Source organism: Suncus etruscus, chromosome 13, assembly GCF_024139225.1.
Source record: "Suncus etruscus isolate mSunEtr1 chromosome 13, mSunEtr1.pri.cur, whole genome shotgun sequence".
Lineage (NCBI taxonomy): Eukaryota > Metazoa > Chordata > Mammalia > Eulipotyphla > Soricidae > Suncus > Suncus etruscus.
This window is the reverse complement of record NC_064860.1, coordinates 27,945,846-27,970,317: the sequence shown is the minus strand read 5'-3', so window position 1 is coordinate 27,970,317 and position 24,472 is coordinate 27,945,846. Positions and strand designations below refer to the sequence as shown.

The following is a 24,472-nucleotide window of genomic DNA, read 5'->3' as shown; positions in this document are numbered from 1 at the left end:
TGAGTCTATGTTTGTTCTGACTATTCAGGTGTGTTCTTATAGCAGCAGAAAGTTGGATTCATCTCTTTTATCTATTTAGCCACTCTGTGACTCGTAATTGGTGCATTTAGTCCATTGACTTTAAGGGAGATGATTGTCATGGAATTTAATGTCATCTTTCTTTATACATTTGGTGTGTCTATTGGTCTGTCTTGTCTTAATGTAGACCTTTTAGTTTTTCCTTTAAGGTTGTTTTGCATCTGTAAAGTTTCTGAGCTGTTGCTTATTTGTGAAGCTATGTATCCTTCCTTCAAACCTGAAAGTGAGTCAGTCTAGGTGCAGTATTCTAGGTGAAGCATTCATTTCATGCAGTCTTGATTCAGTATCCCACCACTGTCTTCTGACTTTGAGAGTTTCTTGTGACATATATGCTGTAAATTTTAATGATGTTCCTTTGAATGCAATTTCCCTTTGAGATCTTGCTGCTTCAATATTCTATCTCTATCTGTGGGATTCTTCATTGTGTCTAGGATGTTTCTCTTTTAGCTGGTACTTTTGGGCATGCAGAATTTTAAGGCATGCAGTCTTTAGGTCTGGGAATTTTTCTGTGATGATGTCTTTGACTGTTGATTCTTCCTGGGGCTCTCCTTCCTGGGCCTCTGGAATTCCGATGATTTTTATGTTGTTTCCGTTGAGTTTTTCAAAGAGTTCTATTTTCATCTGTTCATATTCTTTGAGTACTTTTTCATTTCTGATCGTTTGTCTTACGATTCTTTTCCAATCTCTTCTATATACAATTTTTTCTGCATTTCATCTTCCAGTTCACTCATTCTGTCCTTGGCTGCTGTTACCCTGTTAGAGAGGCTTTCCATTGAGATTTTTAGTACAGCTACCATGTTTTTCAGACCTATTATTTCAATTTGGAGTTTCTTGATTTTTATCTTTGTATTCTGTTCAGTTAGAGCTATGTTTTCTTTGATTTCCATGAGGATCCACCATATTTCTATCCTAAACTCCTTATCTGGGAGACTAATCAGATGATTGGTATTTTGGGGTCATCATAGCTATCATTTGCATTCTCTGGGCATGATGTTTGCCTGCGAGGTGCCCATTCTCATGCTTATATTGAGATTTTTTTTTCTGTGTGCAATGGTGACGGTTTATTAGTTAGAAAGAGCATGTGGCCGTAAAGCGAAACGGAGTGACCGTGCTCTCTGGAGCCTCTAGGAGACAGTTTTTGCTGTGTCTTTCTTGGCCTTCTCAGGAGAGTTTCAGGAGACAGAAGAAAAGAGAAACAGACAAAGGTGACAAGTCCCCTCAGTCTCTCTCCCAATTGCTATGCTCACTGCACGGGCCTGTTTTGAAGTTTTTATGGTATAGTTCTCTTACCTCTCTTATTAGGTTGATTCCTAGGTTCTTTATATTTTGGACACTATTTTAAAAGGTATAGACTCTTTGATATCTTCTTCCTCTGAGTCACTATTAGTATAAGGAATGCCACTGTCTTTTGTGTATTGACTTTGTAACCTACCACTTTGCTATATTGATTTATTATTTCTATGAGCTTTTTCTGTAGACTCTTTGGGGGTTTTCGATGTGTATCATATCATCTACAGATAATGCTAATTTGACTTCCTCTTTTCCTATTTTAATTTCTTAGATTTCCTTATCTTGTCTGACTCTGCTATAAAATTTCCCCTAAATACTGCTTTTACTGTATCCAATACATGTTGGCAATTTGTTTCTTCATTGTCATTTTTCTCAAGGAATCATTTTATTTCTCCCTTGATTTTCTCTGTGATCCAGCTGTTGTTGAACAGCATGTTATTTAGTCTCCAGTTGTTTCTTCACATCTTTTCACAATCAATCTTGATTTCTGTGGTATTGTGGTCTGATAGAGTGGTTGGTATAATTCTTATATTTGTGATTTTATGTAGGTTGGTCTTCTATTCTAAAATGTGGTCTTTCCTCGAAAAGGTTTCATGCACACTGAGAAGAATGTGTATTCATCTTTTTGGGTATAGAAGTCCCTGTATAGATCCATTAGTCATAGTTCTACTTTCTCATTTAGGACTCTTTTGTCATTGCTAGTGCTCTGCTTAGTGGATCCATTTAGTGGTGTGTTGAAATCTCTCACTATTATCACATTTCCTTCCATGTTTCTCTAGATTTGTGAGCAAATTCCTTAAATATTTTGCTGACTCTACATTAGGTACATAAATATTGATCAGCACTTGTACTTCTTGGTCTAATTTTCTCCTGATCAATAAGTAGTGTCCATCTTTGTCTCTGAGTACTTTTTTGAGGTTGAATGCAATTTGATCTGATATAAGTATGGCTGCCCCAGTCTTTTTTTTGTTTTCCAGCAGCTTGTATAATTGTTTTTCATCCACTTACTCTGAGTCTGTGAATATCCTTAATTTGTAAGTGTATTTTGTGCAGGCAGCAGATATCCAGGTTTTGTTTCCTGATCCACATTTTGTTTCTGTTCTGTGTCTTTTGATGGGAGAGTTTAGTCCATTAACATTTAAGGAAATTATTGACAGAGAGAGTTGCTGTGCCATTATATTGTGTAGGGTTGTTGTTACAATTGGGAAGTTGGATTGTGTATTTGATCTCTGAGTAGCTCTTGTAGCACTGGTTTATTTAGTGCAAATATTGCGAGCTCCTTTTTGTCTGAGAATGCTTTTAACCCTCTATCCCATGTAAATGTGAGTTTTATTGGGTAGTGGACTATAGGTTTAAAGTTTCTTTCACTCAAAAGTTTAAAAAGTGCTCCATTCTTTTCTTGCCTGGATTGTTGCAAATGGAAGGTCTTGTTTGATTCTTTTGTTCTTTCCTTTATAATTGAGGGTTTTATTCTCCCTTGCTGTTTTAAAGTGTTCATCTCTTTTTTCTTTTTTTCTTTCTTTTTTTTTCTTTTTTTTTTTTTTTTTTTTAGCTTTTGGGCCACACCCGGTGGTGCTCAGGGATTTCTCCTGGCTGTCTGCTCAGAAATAGCTCCTGGCAGGCACAGGGGACCATATGGGACACTGGGATTCTAACCAACCACCTTTGGTCCTGGATCGGCTGCTTGCAAGGCAAATGCCGCTGTGCTATCTCTTTGGGCCCTCTTTTTTCTTTTTTCTTTGTTTTTTTTTGGGGGGGGCACACCTGGTATCACTCAGTGGTTACTCCTGGCTATGCACTCAGAAATAGCTCCTGGCTTGGGGGACCATATGGGATGCTGGAGGATCGAACCACAATCTGTCCTAGGTTAGCAGCTTGCAAGGCAAATACCCTACCACTCTCACCACCACTTCAATCCCTCTTTTTTTTTTTTTTTTTCATTTTGATAACTATATGTCTTGGTGTTGTTCTGTTAGCTTCTTTTTTGTTTGGTAGTCTTTTTGCCTCTTGAATTTGTACAGCAGCCTCTTTCCAGAGAGTGGGAAAGTTCTCTTCTATTATCTCCCTCACTAGTTGTTCTTTGCCTTTCTCTTTTTCTTCTCTTTCTGGTATTCCTATAAGATGTATATTGTTTTGTCTTTGTTCATTAAATACCTAACATTTTTTTCCATTGTTTTGTTTCTTATTTCCTTATTGACTTCTTTGTCATTGCTGGCTTGTAGTTTTTCTTCAAGTTCCTCTATGCATTTCTTCACATGTGTAATTCTGCTATTATGGTTTGCTAACATGTTTTTTATTTCTCTTATTTCCATTTCTATGAATTTTCTCATCTTCTGTAAGAGTTCTTCTTTGATTTGGTTAAATTGTTTATCTATAGATGTCTTAATTTCCCAGGCTAGTGATTCTTTGATTTATATTGCTAAAACATTCATTGCTGACTTTAGGTCCTCATCTATTGGGCTCCTGCATTTTGGTGGACTTGGAAACTAGCTAGGATTTCCCTTCATATTTCTAGATGCTAGTCTTTTCCTTAATTTACCAATATTTCTTTGCATTTGGTAGTTTTGAATGTTGAAGTTTCAGGGTGTTTAATAAAGTGGCCTGCTGAACTAATTGTATTGTAAGTGAGTAAAGGTTATGCAATTTTTACTTTATTTTTCCTAGACAACTAAGGTTACCTAAGTATGATAGAGGTATTGCAAACTATTTCATTATTTTGTTCCTCTGGCTTTTTTTTTTTTTTAAAGCTGTGGATTTTCTAAGGAAAAAGAATGGGAAATTCAACTAATCTAGATTTGTTTAAAATGTCTTCACTCAGAAGCTAAGGTGTCTGTGCAGTCTGGGGGTAGCACAGGGGAGGGGAGGGGAGGGGAGGGGAGGTGGAGCTTGCAAACCTGAGTCTGGGTGTAAGTAGCCTGGTAGGGTTTTTTTTTTTTTTTCTCCAACCTGAAGTGTTTAGCATGTGGAATGTTCTGGAGGTAGGTAGAGGTCCTGATGCTCTTAGTCATGGTCCCAGAATGTTTCGGGGGTGCCTTAGCCAAATTAGGGTCAAGCCATCTGAAGGCAGCAAGGAGGAGGGGAGTCAGAATTCTGTAATTTTTTTTGTTTGTTTGTTTTTTGTTTTTTGGGCCACACCCGGCGGTGCTCAGGGGCTACTCCTGGCTGTCTGCTCAGAAATAGCTCCTGGCAGGCACGGGCGACCATATGGGACACCAGGATTCGAACCAACCACCTTTGGTCCTGAATCGGCTGCTTGCAAGGCAAACGCCGCTGTGCTACCTCTCCGGGCCCAGAATTCTGTAATTTTTAAATATACTCCTTTGTGGGGCTGGGCGGTGGCGCTAGAGGTAAGGTGCCTGCCTTGCCTGCGCTAGCCTTGGACGGACCGCGGTTCGACCCCGGTGTCCCATATGGTCCCCCAAGCCAGGAGCAACTTCTGAGTGCATAGCCAGGAGTAACCCCTGAGCGTTACCGGGTGTGGCCCCCCCAAAAAATATATATATACTCCTTTGTATGTGATTTTCTTCTTTTATCTTGCTGAGTTTAATATTCCATCTACAGTTTTCATCATTCTGATTAAATTGTGTCTTGGAATATTTTTATTTGGATCTCATTTAGCTGGTATCCTTCATACTGACTTCCAGAATGTGAGTGCATACACTTTTCAGTCTATATTTGACTACTTCTTCATAGGGCTTTTCTTTTCATCCTGGCTGTCTGGTTCCTTTATGGTTCTTATATTTTTCCTCTTGTATTCATCCCAAAGCTCTTTGGTCAGTTGTCTTCTTAAGATTATTTTCATTTACTTTTGTTTGGAGGTGGTGTGTAACTCATTCTAAAAGTTTGTTGGTTCTATCCTCAGCAACTTATACCCTACTATTGAGGCCTTCCAGTGAGGTTTCCATCTTGCCTAGCACATTTTTCTGTTATCATTTCTGGTAAAAGTTTTCTCATTCTGGGCCCGGAGAGATAGCACAGCGGTGTTTGCCTTGCAAGCAGCCAATTCAGGACCAAAGGTGGTTGGTTCGAATCCCAGTGTCCCATATGATCCCCTGTGCCTGCCAGGAGCTATTTCTGAGCAGACAGCCAGGAGTAACCCCTGAGCACCGCCGGGTGTGGCCCAAAAACCAAAAAAAAAAAAAAGTTTTCTCATTCTGACTTTATATTCTCTTGTGTTTTATTGACTGTCGATATTTTTATATTTTTATTTAAACATCTTGATTACAAATATGATAGTGATTAGGTTTCAGTCATGTAAAGAACACCTCCTTCACCAATGCAACATTCCCACCATGGCTGTCCATTCTATTGTTTCTTTGAGTTCCTTGAACATTCTCAACATTTTCTTTCTAAAGTCTTTATCAAAAGGTTATGTATTTGCTTGGTAATGTTTGGGTCAAGCAGATACCAGCTTCACTCTCTAAGCATGGTGGTTTTTGTGTTCCTTTCCAACTGTGACCTTTGAAATCTGGAAGTATTTTGTGTTTTGTGTGGCTTAGTATCTAGAAGAAATTTCATCTTTAGCATGCTGATGTGGAGGTAAAATGGTTCTTTTCAGTCACAAAGAGAACACCAGTACCCCTCTGCCTCAATTTCATGGAACTGTGTAACTTCCTCCACTTCAATGTCACAAAAATTGTGCCAAAACTGAAGTATGGCAAAAAATTATTTCCTCTAGCACTCCTCATATCAAATATTTAGTGACTTTTAGGATTATCTCTTAAAAAATGTAATCAAGCAAAACTCCTTATTTCAGACTTGTTTTTAAGTGAAACTAAAGCACACTGACAAAGAAAACAAGTTACTAATAAAGACAATATTTACATTCTTGATTATTAATGAAGCTCTTTCCATTATTTGTGCCTTCAGTTAAGAAATTTCCACACTCGAAAAATTTACATATATATAAAAATTCATGAACCCCCCATTTACGATATTCTTTCCATTACCAATATTACAAAATCTACCACATACTTTATGTTAAGCACATGACTAAGAACTTTATGAATGGCTGATATCCATATAATACAATGATACTGTATATCATTGGTTTTGTTATATGTATGTGTAAGAAAGATAAAAAGATGGGCAAACTCAAAATGTAGTGACAATTCATACTTTTCAAATGAACTCTTGCTAATTTATTTTTATCTTTTTTCCTTTTCTAGAGACTGGTGGTTTTGAAAATAACCATAGTTGGCAAATTCCCATTAGTCTCAATGACTTCAGAATTTTAAGTAATAATGAAAGTCTACTTTGTGAAATCTTTGAGAAGAAGTTTGACTGTCTCTCTGTCCTAGAATCTCCAGTTCAGGAATGTAACAGCAATAATTCTTTGATAATCTTCAGGAAAATGCTGATTCCTGGGCTAGAGTTATCTGTTTGGAACGATGACCTTACCAGGCATGCTGTTGATGTAGTAGTGAATGCAGCCAATGAAGACCTTCTGCACTGTGGTGGCCTGGCAGGTGCACTGGTGAAAGCCGGTGGCTATGAAATCCAACGTGAAAGCAATCTTTACATTTCCCACCATGGCAAATTGCCAGTTGGTGAGATAGCTGTCACAGAAGCATATCAGCTTCCTTGCAAATACATTATCCATGCTGTTGGTCCTCTGTGGAATGTAGCGAAAAGAGAGGAATGTATCCATTTGCTAGAAGTAGTCATTAAAAATATTCTGAATTATGTCACAAACTTACCCAATATTAAGACAGTAGCAATTCCAGCGATAAGCTCTGGAATTTTTGCCTTTCCTCTGGTTTTGTGTACAAAGACCATTGTGGAAACTATCAGCAGCTATTTTCAAGATAAACGACCAATTGGTAATTTGAAAGAAATTCATCTCGTAAGCAATGAGGATCCTACTGTGTATGCCTTTCAAAGCGTTTCAGAACTCATTCTAAAGGAGAACAAGCTGGAATCCGGGGTAAGTCAATATTGAGATGCTATACCTATGGTTTTCCTGAACTGCGCAGCCATTATCTAACCCTGAAACCTTTATTTAGCAAGGCCCAACTTCATCACTGACAAAATGCCTAGAAAATGGGAAAAACCTCCCCACTCTGACCCACCAACCCAATCTCTTTAATTTGATTTATTAAATATTTTTATTTATTTTTACTTATTCGTCTATTTTTCTGTTCTCTCTCTTATCTTTTGCTCTCTCTTCCCCTCTTATATAAGATATACCTAAGCTAATTATTTATCTTAATTCAACCAGTCTGTAAAAACTCAGACCCATTCTTTTAGGGTCAGACCTCTTACAACACCTTAAGAATAAATCACTAATGTTTGTCTTTATGTGGGCATGAATACATAGAGAGAGGACTCCTCCTCTATGAAAGCCAAACCTAAATTGTAAACAAATCATGCCTATAGTGTTTATAACCTCTTCTATGTACAAGCCCTCCTCTCCCCTTCAGATATTCTTTTTTTTTTTTTGGTTTTTGGGCCACACCCGGCTATGCTCAGGGGCTACTCCTGGCTGTCTGCTCAGAAATAGCTCCTGGCAGGCACGGGGGACCATGTGGGACACCGGGATTCGAACCAACCACCTTTGGTCCTGGATCGGCTGTTTGCAAGGCAAACGCCGCTGTGCTATCTCTCCGGGCCCTCCCCTTCAGATATTCTATTATACCTTCACCCCCAATCCAAATTTGATACCCCGCCTTATTAATGCTCTTTACCCTCAGTTATTAATCCATTAGGTATTAAGATCAACCTTCTGCCTCAATAAGTCATCACCCACCTCCCAAGCAAAGGGACGCCCATTCAGCCCCACATCCGGTACCCCAGCAAGAAACCACAACCAACACTTCAGCTGACTCATGCTCTGTGACCCTCCTTCTCCCCACCAAATGTGGACTGTTGCTTGATACCAGATTCATCTCCAGAAGGACCCCAAGTACAAGAACTCTACCCAAGTGTTTTCAGCCACCAATCATTTCTCAAACTCAGTATAACCAGGGTTTGTGATGATAATGTGCCCTAGATCCTACCCTCCACAAGAATATCTCAAAAGACAATGGGAAGCCTATATTTCCTTTATAAGTTGAAGATCTCTATAATATTACCTCTTAACCTGTTTATCTCCAAATGTAAGGTAGTCTCCTGCATCACTTAGTTCCCTTCATTACTTTTTTTAAACTCATTTTTATTTATATTTTTCCTTTATATTTATCTTGTTTTTGTTTTCATCATTCTCTTAACTTCACCTATTTTGGTTCTCCTAGGTACAAAAACCTCCATGAAAAAGTCTTGTCTGGAATAATAGCTCAGGTTAAAACCAGGGCCCAGAGATGATGGATCCAGGCACTCTCACCCCCAAATGCACCAGCAATATAATAAAGCATCATTTCTTTTTGCAAAGGCATACTAAAAAAGATGAAATTTTACATATAGAAAAAAGCTCTTATCTACCAGGGATAAGAACTCATACATTTTACAATACAGGGACATCTCCCAACTTGAACATATGTCATGCAGTCCTAACTTAGACTCTATGTGATTAGACAACGTCTGTCCAACTTCAAACCCTAGATCTTAGACCTAGATCTGACACGGTTCTCTGCAACAGCTCCAGGAACAAAACTTTCTCTGGGGCATTCTAAATATTGCTCAGACACCAATATGCTCCAGTTTCGATATGACATCCTGACAATGAGGAAATGTCAACAACTAGGTCTAAGAACAGGTTGTCTTACCTCACTACCTAACAATAAGATGAAATCAGAAGACACGTCATCCTTTGACCTGTGCAAAAGCCAAGATCACTAACTATAGAAGACTGACTGTGACAACCATGACTGGGCAGAACTTATCCTGGGAACAATAAAAAATACTCTAGTCTAGGCTTTGGCCTACAACCTGTACAACAACCAAGATCTCTAATCCCAGAGGTCTGGCTGAGACAACTGCAACTGAGCAGAACTTCTGGAAACATAATGACTCTATCCTAGGCTTCATACTAAGATCGGTACAAAAACCAAGAATGATTAAAAATACAGTGTTGGAACAGAACTTCTAGAAATGTAAAGAAAGGCTTCACTCTAGTCTCCATCCTATGACTTGTGAAAATACCTAGATCTCTAGTTACTGAGGCCTGATTTTATCATTCGTGATTGAGCGGAAAGTTCCCAGACAGCACAAAAGGACCTAGGGAAGGGAGAAGGAGCTTGTACGGAGCCTGTAGTTATTTCCATGACAATATGCTTCAAGGGCAGAGAAACCCTTTATCTCTTAGGCCAAGGGAATTCCCTTTTTAATTTCCCCAATATTTACTGTGCCTATGCAAAACAAATTTTATAAAAAGCACAGATTAATTTTTTGTTATGTTGTTGTTATTTTTTTTTCTTTTTTGTGAGCTTTGTTTTGTTTTTATTTCAGGACCATGGTTATTGTTTGGTTGTTGTCTTTATTGGTGTGGTGCTTTTCAGGTTCTTTTGTTTTAATTTTTATATGGTTTTTATGTTTTTCTTCCCTTTTCTCTTTCTTCTCTTCAATTGATATTTATAGCCTCTAAAAGGACTCTTCCTGTTTTTTTCTTGTTTGATTTTTACCCCCCCGCCCCCACTTTTTTTTTCTTCCCTCCAAACAGAACCACATAACTTGAATCATCTTGTTCTGCCTCACAAATTGTGGGGAAATAATGAAGGATACCAAGACCAAACAGGTGTATGAACATTGAGTAGAAATGAAAAATGATCATACTTAAATATCAAATCCGAATCCAAGAACAACAGAATTGAAATCCAATTTACAACAAGCTAGACACAGATGGGACCACTTATACTAATAGCCTGGGGGTCAAAGAAAGGGGATATGGGATGCATGTTAGGAACAGGGGTGGAAGGAGTACAACACTGGTGGTGGGCATGCCCCTGATTCAATGTCACTATGTACCTAAAATATGACTGTGAAAAATTTGTAATCCACTTTGGTCAAAATAAAAATTAGTTAATTAAAAAAAATAGGTGTTTGGGGCCAGTGAGGAATGTAGCTCAATTATAGAGCACAGCTCTACCTTAAGCAGAACAAGGAGTGAATTAATCCTTGAGTACTTCTGGATATGACCCAAAGTCAGATACTTTTTTTTTTTTTTTTTTTTGGTTTTTGGGCCACACCCGGCGGTGCTCAGGGGTTACTCCTGGCTATCTGCTCAGAAATAGCTCCTGGCAGGCACGGGGGACCATATGAGACACCGGGATTCGAACCAACCACCTTTGGTCCTGGATCGGCTGCTTGCAAGGCAAACGCCGCTGTGCTATCTCTCCGGGCCCAAGAAGATACTTCCAAGATCTAAGAGATGGGGCTGAAGAGATGACTTTCAAGTTGTGGAGCACATTCTTAGCATATGCAGGCCCTCTATTCAATCCTCACCCTTCCTCTACCTCCTGTCACTCAGCACTGTTCAGTATGTCTCTAGTGGTCCTTAACTAAAAATGAGAGAAAAATGCCCAACACTAGGAGAGATGAGAATTTTTCAAGTAGTCACAATATTAAATATTGTTCAGCAATAATTACAATAGGTAACATATGATGGACCAAGTATGTTAAGATGTCACAAGAACTGGTCCTTTAGTCAGTTTACAGAAAAATATTGGTGGATATATAACCAATTGGGGGGGGGGAAGATTTGGGCCACACTTAGTTTTGCTTCTGGATCTGCACTCAGGACTCATTCCTGGAAGTGCTTGGTGGGGTAGCTGGGGTGCCAAAGATCTAATCCAGGTCAGCTGTATGTAAAACAAGTATTCTACCTACTGTACTATTGCCCTGACCTCCAACTTTTTAAAGAACTTTATTTTTTATTAATTATAAGAGCGTCTGCCTGTATTTGTCTTCTTTGGTGACACAGCCACAGTATTTAGTGTCTAACATGCAATTAGGACAGAAATAGCTATTAAATAAATAAAAATTATATTTTCCTTGAAATATATACATCTTCTACTTTATACCAGGTTCTTAATTTCTTTCCATTTTTCCTATACTTCTTTCCTGATTATGGTAATGCATTTGCTGTTTTCCAGGAATTTCTAAAGGGACTGTTGTTTGGTGGCAGTAGGTCTAGAAATTGACAGACCAATTGAGGAGATATGTGGTGTGTGTAAGTTCTGAGAGGAATTTTGATGATAATAACTAAAAACTTAAAACTTTACTCTGTTCTGCTTCTTATAGGCTTTCGCCAAAGAAATTGAAACAATTGAGTCTAAATTGAAGAATTATAATTACAAAGGTAAGAAATTTAAGGTTCTTTTGGTAGCATTTTGTATTATATGTTCTATTTATTTTTATTATTTGAAATGGAAAAGGGTAAATAAATTAAATACATCTTATTATGCTTTGCTTACCTACCAGCTTGTTCATGTTTTACCATGTTTCAATTCTTGGTTAGTCCAGTTTCATAAACAAAGAGAAGATAGTTTCCTGTTAGTGAGCCATAATTTATAGTTTTTTTTTTTACCAATAGTTTTCTGTAGTTAGAGTAGGGAAGGGCCTACTAGGACAAGCAGTTGGTTTTAGCATGCTCAGTGCACCTGCTAGTTCCATGCACTACTTACTAGTCCTATAATCATGGGCAAGTAACTAACAACTCTCTGAATATATTTTCTTATCTGTGAGGCCAATTATGATAATATTGATAATGAGGCCAATATGATAATATTATAATGAGTTTTAATATGATATTTAGTTTTAATGCAAATCTTTCATACAATACTAAATGAACCCCCAAGGTGCTTGCGCCATCTGCACATCTCCAATGTTTTTGTCTCCACACCATTCTTTGTCCACTGTACATATTGCTGGTCTGAAATCTGCAGCTGGAATCCTGTACCCTATGTCCCCATGCTGGGATTTACTGCTCTGTAATCTGTCACTGGATCCCTCTAGTATTGTGTTAACCCCAGTGGCTCCCTTTTCCCATGACTTATCTTGATATTCGGTTACAGGTACATGCATATGGTTTAGCACTTCTCACCTGTTGTCAGTGAGGACAAAGGTGAGAAACAAGGAGAAAAGTTGCTTAGTTAGGGACTTCTTTTTCTTTTCTACTCTCTTCCACCCCCAGGTATTCTATTTCCTATTTTGACTAGAAACCTTAATATGGGTAAGATTTACAATTAGATTAACTAGTTTATCTGAAGCCCCTCTCCTCCACTTTCATCATAATACAGTAAAACATAAAAAGAATCAATCCCACGTAGTAAAATTATGGCTATTTATTTTATTTTATAGTTTCCATTTTAAAAATATTCATTGCAGCACTATTTACTATAGCAAGACTCTGGAAACAAGCAAGATGCCCCTCGACAGATGAATGGCTAAAGAAATTAAGGTACATATACACAATGGAATATTATGCAGCTGTCAGAAGAGATGAAGTCATGAAATTTTCCTATACATGGATGTACATGGAATCTATTATGCTGAGTGAAATAAGTCAGAGAGAGAGAAAGATGCAGAATGGTCTCACTCATTTATGGGTTTTAAGAAAAACGAAAGACATCTTTGCAATAATTTTAAAGACAAAAGAGAGAAGGGCTGGAAGTTCCAGCTCACCTCATGAAGCACACCACAAAGAGTGATGAGCTTAGTTAGAGAAATAACTACATTGAGAACTATCCTAACAATCAGAATGTATGAAGGAAATAGAAAGCCTATGTAGAGTACAGGCAGGGGTGGGGTGGGGAAGAGGGAGAATTGGGACATTGGTGATGGGAATCCTGCACTGGTGATGGGGGGGGGGGTGTTCTTTACATGACAGAAACCCAACCACAATCATGTTTGTAATCAAGGTGTTTAAATAAAATATAAAAAAGATCAGTAGTGGCATATTAAAACATAATGGCAAATTAAAAAAATAAAAATAACCGTGGTTTACTTTTATCATAGTAAATGCATCAGGAATATTTGGAGTTCTTACCAATAATGCTAGGGACCTGGAAGCCACTCCCAATGATACTAGATCCAGCTGTGTAGACCCAATGACTTGGTACTCAGATCTCAGCATTGATGACATGTTGCTTAGTCCTAACAGTGCTGGGGTTCCCCATTGCCACACTGTATGGTGCTGCAGGGCCTTTTTGATGGTGTGAACTAAACTCCCATATAGAAGGCATGCACTCTAATTATTTGAGACATTGTCCTATCCTTATATTAGTGGGATTTTATTTATTTTGTTAATTTTTTGTTTTGTTCTGGGCCACACCTGATTGCCCTCAGGACTTCCTCCTGGCTTTAAGCTCAAGGATTACTTTGGTGGGGCTCAAGGGACCATATGTATAACCCAGACAGGCCATGTACAATCAAACACCTTACTTGCTACACTATCTCTCCTACTCTATTTCATTGTTTTTAATTTTTACTTTTTGAGCTCTACTGGATGTTTGGTTGTAAACCTCGTATAAAACACTGAGAAACATTGCAAGACCCTCACTAACTTTTTTAATTATCCAGCCAGTTAACTTATTTTTACAGAGGATAATGTGTAAGAGCAATAGTAAATATATATCCATAAATAAACCACCATTCTATGCTTTAGAAAAATCGCATTCAATAGGAAGTGATAGTTGGTTAGATCTAGAATAAATAGAAGTTGAACTCTGTGAGACAATCCAAAATAAAGCCACCTCTTAACAAGTTAGTTGTCCTCAAACTTTTTAAACAAGGGGCCAGTTCACTGTCCCTCAACCATTGCAGGGCCGGAGTATAGTAAAAACAAAAACTATGAACAAATACCTATGCACACTGCATATATCTTATTTTGAAGTGATGAAACAAAATGGGATCAAATACAATATGTGGCCCATGGGCCATAGTTTGAGGACCTCTGTAAATGTTTCCAAGGAGACTGAAGTATACATTTGAATTTCTTTATTTCAACACAACTTTCAGAGTATTTAATTGATGTTGCTACTACTAACAGTGGAAAACTATTATCATTGAATCCAGTGTTTCCTTGGAGCAAATTCTGGCCACAGGTGCTTTAATCTATACTACATTTTATAAAATCTATATGCCTTCTGGAGTACTTACAATAATTTTATTAGTTCCCCAGATGACTGAAGCCAAGATAAAAAGTGAAGTCAGAACTCTATCTACCACCATCAATTTAATGGGATCCAACCTAGAAAAGATAACTGAAGCCGAAGCATGGATCCAAAGAATACTTACCTCACAGGAGCACCACATAATTGAGAATAATAATATCTTCTACCTTGGGAAAAAAGAATATGACAACTTGTCTAGACTTCAGAACTCACGTGTGTCTATCTCAGAGACTATCAATGCAGAAAAGGCAATATTTGAAATTAAAGGATGCCGGGATGACCTCATTGAGGTAGTTATGAATATTGAACTTGTACTATGTGAAGTTCAGGAGGAAAGGACAAGAAAAAAAGAAGATGCACTTTGCAGCTGGATAGGTGAATAACTTTCTATTAAGTTATAAAGTCAATCTTCTCTTTTTTTCTTCTCCTCATTCCCATTCTCATTCTTCTCTTCCTTCTCTTCTTCCTCCTCCTCCTCCTCCTCCTCCTCCTCCTCCTCCTCATTGTCCTCTTTTCATCCAGTTGTGCTCCTGAAAGTACTTGGGTATGGTACCAAGATAAAAACTGGGTCTCAAAAAGAACAAAACAAAACTGGGTCTCAGATCTGAATGCCTTGCTAGCTTCAATCCCTAGCACCCCATATTGGGAGTGACCCCTGAGCACAGAGACAAAAATAAGCCCTAAACCCTGATGGGTGTAAACCCCACAAACACACACATGTGCTCTAGCCTGAGTTATTTCAGGCTATCTGAGTTATCTCTGGCCCCTAACTCTTTCTTCATTTGGATGTGAATGTGAATATGAAATCTGAACATTTCTATGAACAGTACAATTACAAATCATTTCAGCATTGATAGGGTGGTACACATTAGTGCTCTTACTCTCATTCCCATCAACTTCACAATCCAAATCAAAGAAAATTTTATTTTTTGTTTTTGGACCACACCCAAATGTGCTCAGAGATTGCTTCTTGCTCTGTGTTCTGGGATTATTCCTAAGTAATTGGGTACTATGTCTAGTGCTGGAGATTGAATCCAGTCAGTTTTGCGTAAAGCAATGTTTTATTCACTATAATACCTTTATAGCTCCAAAGAGCAAATTTTGGGGGGGGGGGTCACACCTGGAGACGCTTGGAGGTTACACCTGGTTATGCGCTCAGAAATTGCTCCTGACTTGAGGGACCAGATGGGACGCCGGGGGATCGAACCGTGGTCTGTCCTAAGCTAGCGCTGGTAAGACAGGAGCCTTATCGCTTGTGCCACCCCTCTGGCCCCACAAATTTATTTTCAATTTTTTTGTTTGTTTGTTTGTTTGTTTGTTTTTGGGCCACACCTGTTGTGGCTCAAGAGTTACTTCTGGCTCTGAGTTCAGAAATTGCTCCTGGCAGGCTCAGGGAATCATATGGGATGCAGGGGATCGAACACGGGTTGAATATATGTAAGGCAAAGAGCAAATTTCTTAAGCCTATATTTTATTCTATGATTTCTTATAGAATAACAATTCTCTTTGCATGTACATAAGTCATATGTATTTGGTCAAAATGTTTTTACTTAATTTCTTTGCAAACTTTTTCTGTTCACAGAATATTGAGGTAAAATTTTATGTTATTCATTTTAGGATCACGGACTAATCAGCAACCAAAAAGCCAAGATGGAATGAAAGAAAACAAGTTTTTGAAGTGTATTGGGCTTGAAACTGCAGAAATCCAAGATAGAAGAAAACAATTTGAAAACTGCGGTTTACGGATTTTAAAGGTATACTTAACTAAGGGGAGGATTGAAGCCTCTTGCTATTATTTCATATAGTTCTGGAGCCAAAAGAAAGTCACCTGTAATGATGACTAAGCTAGATTCTTTTTCATTTGAAATCTTAGAAATAGAACAAACAGGGAAAGATATTATGAGGAATATAGTTAGAATCTGGAAATAAAGTCAGGATAAACAGAAGTATAGATCAAAATTCAAAATTGTTGTTTGCTTGACAAGTAAAATAAATGGAATAGCATTTTCACACTATAATTGCCTGTTTTTATCTATCAATAATCTATGAACTTTATCTTTTTATTTTTTTATTTTTGTTTTTTGAGTCACACCTCGCTTTGCTCAGTGGTCACTCCTGGCTCTGGCTTAGAAATCAGTTCAGTGATTTTTCAGTGAATTTGGTTGGATGGTTGTGGTGATGGGAGTAGCTGTTTTCCAGTCTCTTGTTTTTTCATTTTCTTGTATTATAGGTGGAGAAGATAGACAATAGGAACCTCGAAACTGCCTTCCAAAACACTAAAAAAATGATGGAGCCAAGAACAAAGGGAGTTCCCTTAAGCCAAATGTTGTTTCAGCGAGTTCCTTATCAGTTCTGCGACGTGGTATGCAGAGTTGGCTTTCAAAGAATGTACTCTATGTCCTATGGTAGGTTTCAGCCTTTGATAATCAAAACTAGTACGAATGGTGAAAGCATTGGTGAGTAGAGCCAATGGACTTTAGTGGTGAAGTCATTTGGATAGATTGTATTTTTTTTTTTTTTTTTTTGGTTTTTGGGCCACACCCGGTAACGCTCAGGGGTTACTCCTGGCTGTGCGCTCAGAAGTCGCTCCTGGCTTGGGGGACCATATGGGACGCCGGGGGATCGAACCGCGGTCCGTCCAAGGCTAGCGCAGGCAAGGCAGGCACCTTACCTCTTGCGCCACCGCCCGGCCCCGTATTTTTAAATTTTTTATTTTGATGGGAGTTTTTCTGCTAATTAAAATGTTAGTTATAAGATTTAATAGTTTAGTGTCTATGGATAGTATTTTCTCCTTTCTGTGTTTACATATCTTATCAAAACTTAAGTTTTTTATTTTTAGATTACTTATCTCATTTAACATCACCAAGTTATCCTCTTTCCTTAAGTTACAAAGCATTTCCACAAACTTGGAGTTTTTTCTCTATCTTTATTTTTGATGGCTTGATATTGAATGAAATAGATCTTATCAAGTGAGTGAAAGGAATAACATCTTTTATTTTCCTATAGTTTACTTCAATCTTTACTTCCTTATAGTTTTCTGCAATCTTATTTTTTTAATTTCTCCCTCATTTACCTTCTTTTTTTTTTTTTTTTTTTTTTGGTTTTTGGGCCACACCCGTTTGATGCTCAGGGGTTACTCCTGGCTATGTGCTCAGAAATCACCCCTGGCTTGGGGGGACCATATGGGACGCCGGGGGATCGAACCGCGGTCCTTCCTTGGCTAGCGCTTGCAAGGCAGACACCTTACCTCCAGCGCCACCTACCCGGCCCCTCATTTACCTTCTTGAGTAATCTTAATGCTATTATCAGTGTCCATTGATCGCATTTATATTTATGTTTCGTTTATCCGCCACAATGTCATAACTCCATATTGAATATGTAAAATCATCAATACTTGTTTATTACTTTGTTTCACACAATTATCTTCAGCTCCTTAAATTTTATTGAAAATGAAAAAATTTCATCTCCTTACAACTTAATAATATTAATAACTATAACATAATACATTGATTGATATACAATTTGGTTATTTTAGCTATTGTAAACAGCACTACGTGAAACATTGTGGTGGATAATAGATTTTTGTGTTAATATTTTCTTATTCATTAGATAGATACTTAGAAATAAAACTGCAAACCAAAAGAATCTTTAGCTTTATAATTATGTTTTTTTTTTGTTTGTTTTTTGGGCCACACCCGACCTTGCTCAGGGGTTACTCCTGGCTGTCTGCTCAGAAACAGCTCCTGGCAGGCACGGGGGACCATATGGGACACCGGGATTCGAACCAACCACCTTTGGTCCTGGATTGGCTGCTTGCAAGGCAAACGCCCTGTGCTATCTCTCCGGGCCCATTTATGTTTTATTGAGGCATCCTGATTTACAAAATTATTCCAAGTTGAGTCAGGCATACAATGTTGTAATGCAAATACCACCACCAAAGTCAACTTCCTTCCACCAATCCATCCAAGTTCCTTCCTACCTTCCCAGTCCACCTCTTTAACAGGAACTTTATATATTTACATATAATACTTATATATACTTATATATAATGTTTATCTATATTTAAATATAAAGATATATATTAAAAACCAGTCTTTAATGATTTTTAAAAGTCAATCAAGGAGGAGGAGGGACATTGGGGCAATTGTGAAAGAAAGTGGATAGTCTCGGGGAGTGAGTGGTGTTGGATTGTATTATGCATGAAATTCAACCTTTAACAATATTGTAAGTCACTATATATGTGTGTGTGTGTGTGTGTATAAATACAACAATCCAGCATTTGTTATTTCTCTGTCCCACATCTGAGAGATCATTCTGTGTGTGAATATCTCCTTCTGACTAACTTTACTCAGCATGATACTCTCTAGATTCATCCATGTTGTAGCAAATTGTATGATGAAAAAGATTTAATATTTTCTTATAGCCAAGTAGTATTCCATTGTGTATATGTCCTATAGATTCTTTTATTCAGTCATCTATTCTCAGATACTTGTGTTATTTATAGATATTGCCAATTGAGAATAGTACTGCAAAGAACATAGGAATGCAAATGTCTTGAAGATTGGGGTATATGTTCAGAATTTCTGGAACATCTAAAAGTTCAATTAATAATTTTTGAAGAGTACCCATACTGTTTCAAAAAAAAGGCTGGGCCGGGGGCTGAAGCAATGGTACATATGGTAGAATGGGTCGTGTGCTTGCCTTGCACACAACTGATCCAGGTTCAATCCTCAGCTTCCCATATGGTCCTCCAAGCACCACTAAGTGGATTTTGTGCAGACTGAGGAGTAACCCTGAGCGTCATCATGTGTGGCCCAAGAAGAAATAAACACACAAAAGGCTGAACCTGTCAACATTACCCCTGCAGTAAATGAAAGTTTCTTTTTTACTACGTCCCCTTCAATACTGTTTTTGTTTTTTGTGATGTGTATCCATCTTCCTGGTATAAATGATATCTTATTGTTGATTTTATTTGCACTTCCCTTATAATAAGTATTGTAGAGCATTTTTTCATATGCCTTTTAGTTAATATTATGTCTTCTTTGAGAAAGTTTCATCTCCTCATACATTTGGTTGTTTTTTCTTTTAAAGATAAATGGTGCTTCAGAGGGGAGAGTAAATGAACAGACAGGGAGTCTACAGTCAATCCCATGACACTATACTTCAAGGGTGGAGAAACTCCTAAGCCAAGAGATTTCCCTCTCTAATACCCCCAATATTTACTATGCCTGTGCAGGAAAAAAAAAGGCACAAAATAACCTGTTTTTATCTATTTATTTATTTATTTATTTATTTATTTATTTTATTTTATTTTTATTTTTTGGACTTCTTTGTTTTGGTGTAGATATTGAAGTTGATGTCTCCAATTTTATTTATTTATTTATTTTTGGGTTTTGGGCCACACCCGTTTGATGCTCAGGGGTTACTCATGGCTATGCTCTCAGAAATCGCCCCTGGCTTGGGGGGACCATATGGGATGCCGGGGGATTGAACCGTGGTCCATCCTACGCTAGCGCTTGCAAGGCAGACACCTTACCTCTAGCGCCACCTTCCTGGCCCCTTATTTTATGTTATTTTATCTTTTTCTTTCTTTTTGCACTCTGGCATGTTTTTATTTCAGGACCGAGACTATTATGTGATGCTTGCCTTTAGTGCTGTAGTGCTCATTGGATATTTATTTGATATTTATTTTTGTATTGTGGTATTTCAATTCCTTTTTTCCTGTCCGTTGAGAGTCTGTAGAAGGACTACACCCATTTTCGGCTTATTTGATTTTTACCCCACTTTATTGCTTTTTTCTTCTTCAAACAAAACCACATAACTTGAACTATCTAGTTCCACCTCTCAAATAGAGGGGGAAATAAGGAAAGGTACTAGGACCAAACAGATATATGATCACTGTGTAGTAAGCAAGACACAGAAGGGACCACTTACTCTAGCAGCCCAGGAATGAGGGTGGGGGATATGGGATGCAGGATGGGAATGGGGGTGGAGTAAGGAGAAATTTGGTGATGGGAATTTCCCTGATTTAATGTTAATATGTACCTAAAATACTACTGTGAAAGATATGTAAGCCAATATGGTCAAAATAAAATTATATATAAAATATAAAAAATATAAAAAAGATAAACAGTGCTTTAAGTATCTTGGATATTAACATTTTATCTAATGAGTGGTAGACAAATATCTCTTCCCATCTGTGGGGTAGTTTTTGGTTCTGGTCTTGGTCTTGGTCTTTTGCACTACAGAAGCATCTTAGTTTGATGTAGTCCCATTTGTTTATCTTTGTTTCTGCTTGCTTGGCCAATAGCATTGAATAATTTAAGATGCTTCTATGTCAATATCTTAACTATGTTTTTCTTGATATAATTTATGAATTTATAAACCACTTTCAGTTGAATTTTGTGTATGTTGATAGGAGATGCATCTGATTGACTTTTTTTGCATGTGACTAAGCAGTTATCTCAGCATCATCTGTTGAAGAGGCTTTTACACTTCTTACTCCTTTATGAAAGAGTAACTGTACATATATCTTATAATCTTTGGGCTCTCAATTATATTCCACTGGTCAGAGGATCTATCCTAATTCCAGTACCACACTTTTTTGATAACTACTTCTTTGTAGACTAGTTTGAAGTTGGTAATGTTTTTCTTTTTTCCTTGGATTGCTTTGGTTACTTGGAGGGAATTATTTCTCCATATGAGTCTCAGAAATGTTTGATTTATATTTTTGAGAAATCACATGGATATTTTTTATAGCAACTGCATCGAATCTTTAAAATGCTTTGAATTTCTGCAGGAAGTTTCTTAAGGAAGTGCCATTTTTTCAAAAGATGGCAGCAAATTACATTTCCTCCAATAGTGTGTGACAAATCCCTTTTCTTATTCTCTTTTTCACCTTGATCCCTTCCTTTCTTGTTTTTTGTCACCATACTGGGGATCTAATAGGTAGTGCCACAGGGATTGCACTTAATGGCCTGAGACTATTGGCATCACACTGTGGCCTCATGCCTTAAAAATACTCTACTGCTGGGGCCGGAGAGATAGCACAGCGGTGTTTGCCATGCAAGCAGCCGATCCAGGACCTAAGGTGGTTGGTTCGAATCCCGGCGTCCCATATGGTCCTCCGTGCCTGCCAGGAGCTATTTCTGAGCAGATAGCCAGGAGGAACCCCTGAGCACCGACGTATGTGGCCCAAAAACAAAACAAAACAAGAAAATACTCTACTGCTGAATCATATCCAAGGACTCAGTTCCATTTTCTCCATATCCTTTCTGAAGTAACATTGAATATAAGCAATACTTATAGGTGTGGATAATACCTTAATTTTCATTTTTCTAATATCTGTGATATGAATGTTTTTCATGTGGCTACCTTTTTTGGAGAAATATCTATTCAGTGTTGCCCAGTTTTGAATTTTTTTTTTTTGGCTTTTGGGCCACACCCAGCGGTGCTCAGGGGTTACTCCTGGCTGTCTGCTAAAAAATAGCTCCTGGCAGGCACGGGGGACCATATGGGACACCGGGATTCGAACCAACCACCTTTGGTCCTGGATCGGCTGCTTGCAAGGCAAACGCCACTGTGCTATCTCTCCGGGCCGTTGCCCAGTTTTGAAACAGTTTAACTTTTTTTTTTTTTTTTTTTTTTTTTTTTTGGTTTTTGGGTCACACCTGGCAGTGCTCAGGGGTTATTCCTGGCTCCAGGCTCAGAAATTGCTCCTGGCAGGCACAGGGGACCATATGGGGCGCCGGGATTCGAACCGATGACCTCCTGCATGAAAGGCAAACGCCTTACCTCCATGCTATCTCTCCGGCCCCTTTTCATTGTTAATTTATATGAGTCCTCAACACAGGTGGGGGTTTGAATTTAATGTAGTCCCAATTCTTTATATTTACTTTTTTTTTTTGATTTTTGGGTCACACCCGGTAATGCTCAGGGGTTACTCCTGGCTATGTGCTCAAAAGTTGCTCCTGGCTTGGGGGACCATATGGGACACCGGGGGGATCGAACCGCGGTCCATCCAAGGCTAGCGCAGGCAAGGCAGGCACCTTACCTTTAGCGCCACCGCCCGGCCCCTATATTTACTTTTATTTCCTTGACATTGAGGTCAAACATCTTCACTTCATCTATGTTACCTTCCATATATTTAATGATTTCAAATCTTACATTGAGTCTTCAATTAATTTTAAATTTATTTTTTGTATATGTGGTAAGAAAGTAGCACAGATTTATTCATTAGCATGCGCCTATCCAATTTTATCAACTCCATTTGTTTTTCTTTTTCTATTGTCTGTCTTCAATTCTTTGTCTTAAATTAATAAATCTGTTGTTTTATTTCTGGACTTTCATTTTTCCCTTTGTTTTTAATCCAGTATCATACAGTTTTGATTGCCAGCACTTTGCAATATCATTTGAAATCTGGTACCATGGTGCCTCCATTTTTTCTTTTTCCTCTTCAATATTGCTATAGCTATGTAAGTTTTTAATGATTCTACATAAATCTCACTATTTATTGTTTTATTGTATACATATAATCTTTCCTCCTCATTCATTCTGGCCATGCATACTCTAATTAAGATACAGCTCAAAGCTCAAAGGACATCTCAGTTTACAGTTAAAACTCTTTCAGGTCCAGGAGATGCTTTCTGACCTGGACATACATGTATTCTTCTGTATGAAGCCTCCATTTCTATGTTATAATGTTTTTAACACTACTAAGTATAAAAGATTGCAGTTCTATAAATCTCAGTGCAAGGCTTTTATGGATTCCTAACAACTTGCCTAGTTTTTATGCAACCATTTACAAAAATGAAAAAGACCTCACCTTGACAGTTTAAGGTGAATTCAGTATTTTTAAAACTTTTCCTAATTTCTTCAGAGTTTCAACCTATTGTCAGATTTTAAAATATTTCTCCTCTCCCAAGATTGCTTCTTATAAGGGGGCAGTCATTTTGAGGTAGGTAGTTTGGTTCATAGCCTCCAGCTGTCCTTTTTTACTCCCAGGGTCCTCTGACAAACCAGCCTGCTAACCTGACCATAAAACCTTTCTTTCCTTCAATTTGCAGTTCCCGTTTTGCTTCAGTAGTGTTCCCATAGTTATGAAATATTCTCCATGTTAAGTAAATTTTGTTCCATGTCATGTTTATGATCCTCCTGCAGTGAAAGGCATTTTTGAGTATAAGCAGCCCTCACATTTTCTCAATATCTCCCCCAACTTACTGATTCTTTCATGCAGGTACCCTCAGACTAAATAGGGGGGGTGCACCCAATGGAGTTGGGCACTGGTCTGCTCTGATCTGGAAGTTATCCAAAGTTTCTCTGAGGTTTTTGTTTTGTTTTGTTTTGGTTTGGTTTGGTTTTTGGTTTTTGGGCCACACCCGGCGGTGCTCAGAGGTTACTCCTGGCTGTCTGCTCAGAAATAGCTCCTGGCAAGCACGGGGGACCATATGGGACACCGGGATTTGAACCACCACCTTTGGTTCTGGATTGGCTGCTTGCAAGGCAAACGCTGCTGTGCTATCTCTCCGGGCCCTTCTCTGAGGTTTTTTGTTTGCTTGTTTGTTGTTTTGGAGTCATACCCAGTGACATTCAAGGGTTACTCCTAGCTATGCGCTTAGAAATTGACCCTGGCTTTGGGGACCATATAAGGTGTCGGGGATCAAACCGCGGTCAGTCCTAGGCTTGCAAAGGCAAAGCAGAAGCCTTACCACTTGAGCCACCGCTCCAGCCCCAGTTTTACTGAGTTTTATATTTTTCTGAGGGGAAGTGAAGTGAGCACCTTCATAAGTTTCCAGAAGTTCTTGTCATGTGTTTTCTTTGTTGTTTTTGTTTAGTTTTTTAAATTTAGTTTTGAGGTCCATCCACACCCATTGGTGTTATGGTGGCAATTCGAATAGGTTTTTTCAGGAGACAAGGTGAGACTCTACTCTTGTATTATCTCTTTGGTACATCATCTTTCATTATTTTTCTGTTCCACCAGATGTAAGGAAGACTTATCTGCCTTGAAGCGAAAAGTACTCTTGAACTATCTTGTTTGTTCTCTTCTCTCAAATGTA

General features: G+C 38.2%; 2 protein-coding genes across 2 annotated transcripts in view; one reads left to right on the top strand and one right to left on the bottom strand.

Moving 5' to 3' along the window:
* Positions 1 to 24,472, bottom strand: part of FAM162A (family with sequence similarity 162 member A) — a 497,431-nt gene that overhangs the window by 348,220 nt on the left and 124,739 nt on the right. The gene's annotated exons all lie outside the window — the stretch shown is intronic.
* Positions 1 to 24,472, top strand: part of PARP9 (poly(ADP-ribose) polymerase family member 9) — a 30,988-nt gene that overhangs the window by 186 nt on the left and 6,330 nt on the right. The window contains exons 2-6 of the mRNA XM_049785538.1: positions 6,537 to 7,294; positions 11,545 to 11,602; positions 14,418 to 14,792; positions 16,035 to 16,171; positions 16,648 to 16,822. Of these exons, the coding sequence (XP_049641495.1) occupies positions 6,537 to 7,294; positions 11,545 to 11,602; positions 14,418 to 14,792; positions 16,035 to 16,171; positions 16,648 to 16,822 (1,503 nt within the window). The remainder of the gene's footprint in view (positions 1 to 6,536; positions 7,295 to 11,544; positions 11,603 to 14,417; positions 14,793 to 16,034; positions 16,172 to 16,647; positions 16,823 to 24,472) is intronic.